Below are 2,874 nucleotides of genomic sequence, written 5' to 3'. Positions count from 1 at the left end.
CCCGTGGGTCCTCTACTGTGGTTGGACACTGGAGCAGGACTTTGGTATTTCTCACGGTTTATGTTTTTTCCCCCCTTTCGTTTTTGCCTCTCTCAGCTCTCACTGCTTCTCTTGACTCTCATGTGAAGGATTTCAAAACAGTCTCTCTCTTAATAACCATAAGCAGCTTTGCTCTGATGGCTGTCCTGGGACTACACGAACCAGAAAAGGGAATAGGGTAGGGGAGGTGGCGGAGTAGCAGTATCTGTGGAGCCTGATATTGTGACCAGAGTTGCGGTACTAATCTCAGAACAACTGCTGGACTGACAAGTTAGGTGCGTTTCCTCGCCAAAGTAGGCACACACACACACTTGAACAATACAAGGCATTGTCTTTCCAGTCCACGTTTTTAAGCAGAAACGGTAATCCACTAAACCTTTCGATTGCTCCATTCGCGTCAATCTGTTTACGAAAGGAGAGAGATTGCAAAAGGCAGTGTGCCCAGTGCGCCAGACAACAGAAATGTCGACCCAAAAAGGAGGTGCTTAGCGTGACTGCCTGTGCCACAACAGACAATCAACAGACAACGATTGCCCAATCGGGTTACCTATCGGTCTGACAATGTGTCTGGTAACAACCAGTATTTGGATACTCGAGTACGCAAGAGGGGGTCTTGTTAGCAGATTTGCACCATCAACAACGACCCAGTATGCAGGTAACCGTTAAAACATGTGGAGAGACTTCACACGTGATGTAAAGAACCGCCATCGCACACACAGCAATACTTGAACTATATTCATAAACACTTTACAACAACAGTCGAAGTTTCAACTGTGTGACAAGGAAAAGTCAATATGCGGTCTGCTGTAACTTTACGTAAACAAATTAAGGTCAAAATCCAGCGCGCAACAGACAACACCAGTCCCCAGGCTCACACGCGACTGATGTTTTGCGGCTCTTATAACAGCAAATTTGATGTTTTTTCTTCTTTTTTGCGTCTAGAAGCCACACACGAAATAAAAAAATGTAATTACTCCATGCGAGGGGGAGGGGGTGGGGTTGTGGTGGGGTGACTGACGGAACAACACAGCACATTTTCTCTCAGATGACGAATAGCCTAATACAACTAGTCAAACAGGAGAAATTCAACAAAACTGCAATTCCAATGACAGGGCATTATTCCCATTTTATTCCTGACTTTAATTCAAATTACTCGGATGATTTAACCTAGGATTAAATAGGCTGCATATTAAATTAACTATCCAGAGAAGTTTGATCCATTTACCGTGCGCCGTTTAATATGTTGTAAGAGTTCATTAAACAGCCTGTTTTAATCGGAGTGCGCATTCATGCGACACATCACTGATTTGAGATGGCACAATTAATTGTAAGCCTTTTGTGAAAACATGACCAAAACACTCTACAGGCCTGGCTATCGGATGACTATTTGTGTATATTTAAAGAAAACAAAACCGTAACTTTTGAACTGCCATTAGCCTACTTCAGAAAAGATAACCTCACAAAGTAATTCCCAAAATCAGAACAACCATAAATACACCTTCATGCCAACGTCAATAAAAACATTTCTATAATGGCAAGTTACCAAGGCGATCTGTCATCTGTGAAATGCACAGCCTTTTGACCATACCAGTTTCTAATCAAACCTTAAGGCATTCAGATCTAATCTAAAAGGTGAGGGTTGGAGAGACACCCCTGCTAAATGAGTCTCTTATCAAACGACTTATCTGTCTGAATGAGGAGTGCGCCCGAGTGCTTTCGGGTAGGGCGACGGACAGGCGACTGTGAGTCTGATAAATATGTTTAATCTAAACAGCTAAACGAACATAAAATGGACTACAGAAACGAAACAATTCGGATAGGCTACTTCACCATCGCACTGGCTAAAAGCAACGCAGAATAAGGTATAATATGGTAAGGTCGGCTTACATAGCCTACTATTGTTGGAATTCATCATTCTAACTGTTAGTCACAACTTCTGCGAATTGCGTGTCCTTACCTGTGTCGGAAATCAGAGTTCCACATATTACGATAAGGACCAGCAGACGAATGGGACCCGAGCAGCGCTGTATCCGCACAGAGAACATCTTCTCCCGGTAGAGCCACTGCTGAATGTTCCCAGACGTTCTCCGGCAACTCTGCCTTGCTTTTCCACTCCTCTCCTTCGTAAGCGATGTCAGATACGCAAAATTCTAATGTTTCACTTTTGGAAATATTGACCTGGATAACAGCACGTTAAGTAGGCTGTCTTCAATAAGTCCACTGACATGCGTTGACGGCCAGTTTAGATTGAGTTAATTTTACTAAGCACAGAGTTCCTTTTAGAACAAGTTCACATAGATGCACACATTTGGCAAAAATGCAAGATATAACTTGAAAAAATATAGAGAAGAAAACACAAAATCACAAAAACTCTTCCCTCCGAAATAGAACGCGCAATAGCCGTATGGTGTGGTGTCCGTGGTTAGAGAAGTCGAGGAAAGTTAGATTTGTCACAACTCCAGGATAATCTGATTCCGGGGATTAAATATTCCAGGTTGAAATGCAAACAACGACAAGGCAATTCCTATCAGAACACCCAATAACTTTGTGATTAAAGACAAATGCTGCTGCATTCACAGCGCTACAACTCCCAACTGTTATCTCCGTTCCCTCATCATTCTGGTGCTGGCTTTGCTACAGTCGCTGAATGTCCAAGGTGTAAACACGGACACGGATATGAGCCTTGGATCGAAACGCCAGCCTCCCTACCAACCAATCGCTTGGCATCACCCAACAGCCATCGAAAGCGCATGCAGTAGTGTGAGGAGATAGAACTGAAGGGAACAGCGATATCTGAGACACACAAAACCCGGAACCGGACTTCTATGGATTAAA

At 43.4% G+C, this 2,874-nt stretch overlaps 1 protein-coding gene across 2 annotated transcripts in view; it reads right to left on the bottom strand.

Annotated features, from left to right (window-relative positions):
- The window catches only part of unc5b (unc-5 netrin receptor B), a 57,308-nt gene extending 54,637 nt beyond the window's left edge, over positions 1-2,671 (bottom strand). For both annotated transcript variants that reach the window (XM_048270200.1, XM_048270201.1), the window contains exon 1: positions 1,997-2,671. In XM_048270200.1, the coding sequence (XP_048126157.1) occupies positions 1,997-2,084 (88 nt within the window). In that variant the 5' untranslated portion in view covers positions 2,085-2,671. The remainder of the gene's footprint in view (positions 1-1,996) is intronic.
- Positions 2,672-2,874: the final 203 nt, after the last annotated feature.

Source organism: Alosa alosa, chromosome 18, assembly GCF_017589495.1.
Source record: "Alosa alosa isolate M-15738 ecotype Scorff River chromosome 18, AALO_Geno_1.1, whole genome shotgun sequence".
Lineage (NCBI taxonomy): Eukaryota > Metazoa > Chordata > Actinopteri > Clupeiformes > Clupeidae > Alosa > Alosa alosa.
The sequence above is the reverse complement of the archived record's forward strand: the minus strand, read 5'-3'. Positions and strand labels throughout refer to the sequence as shown.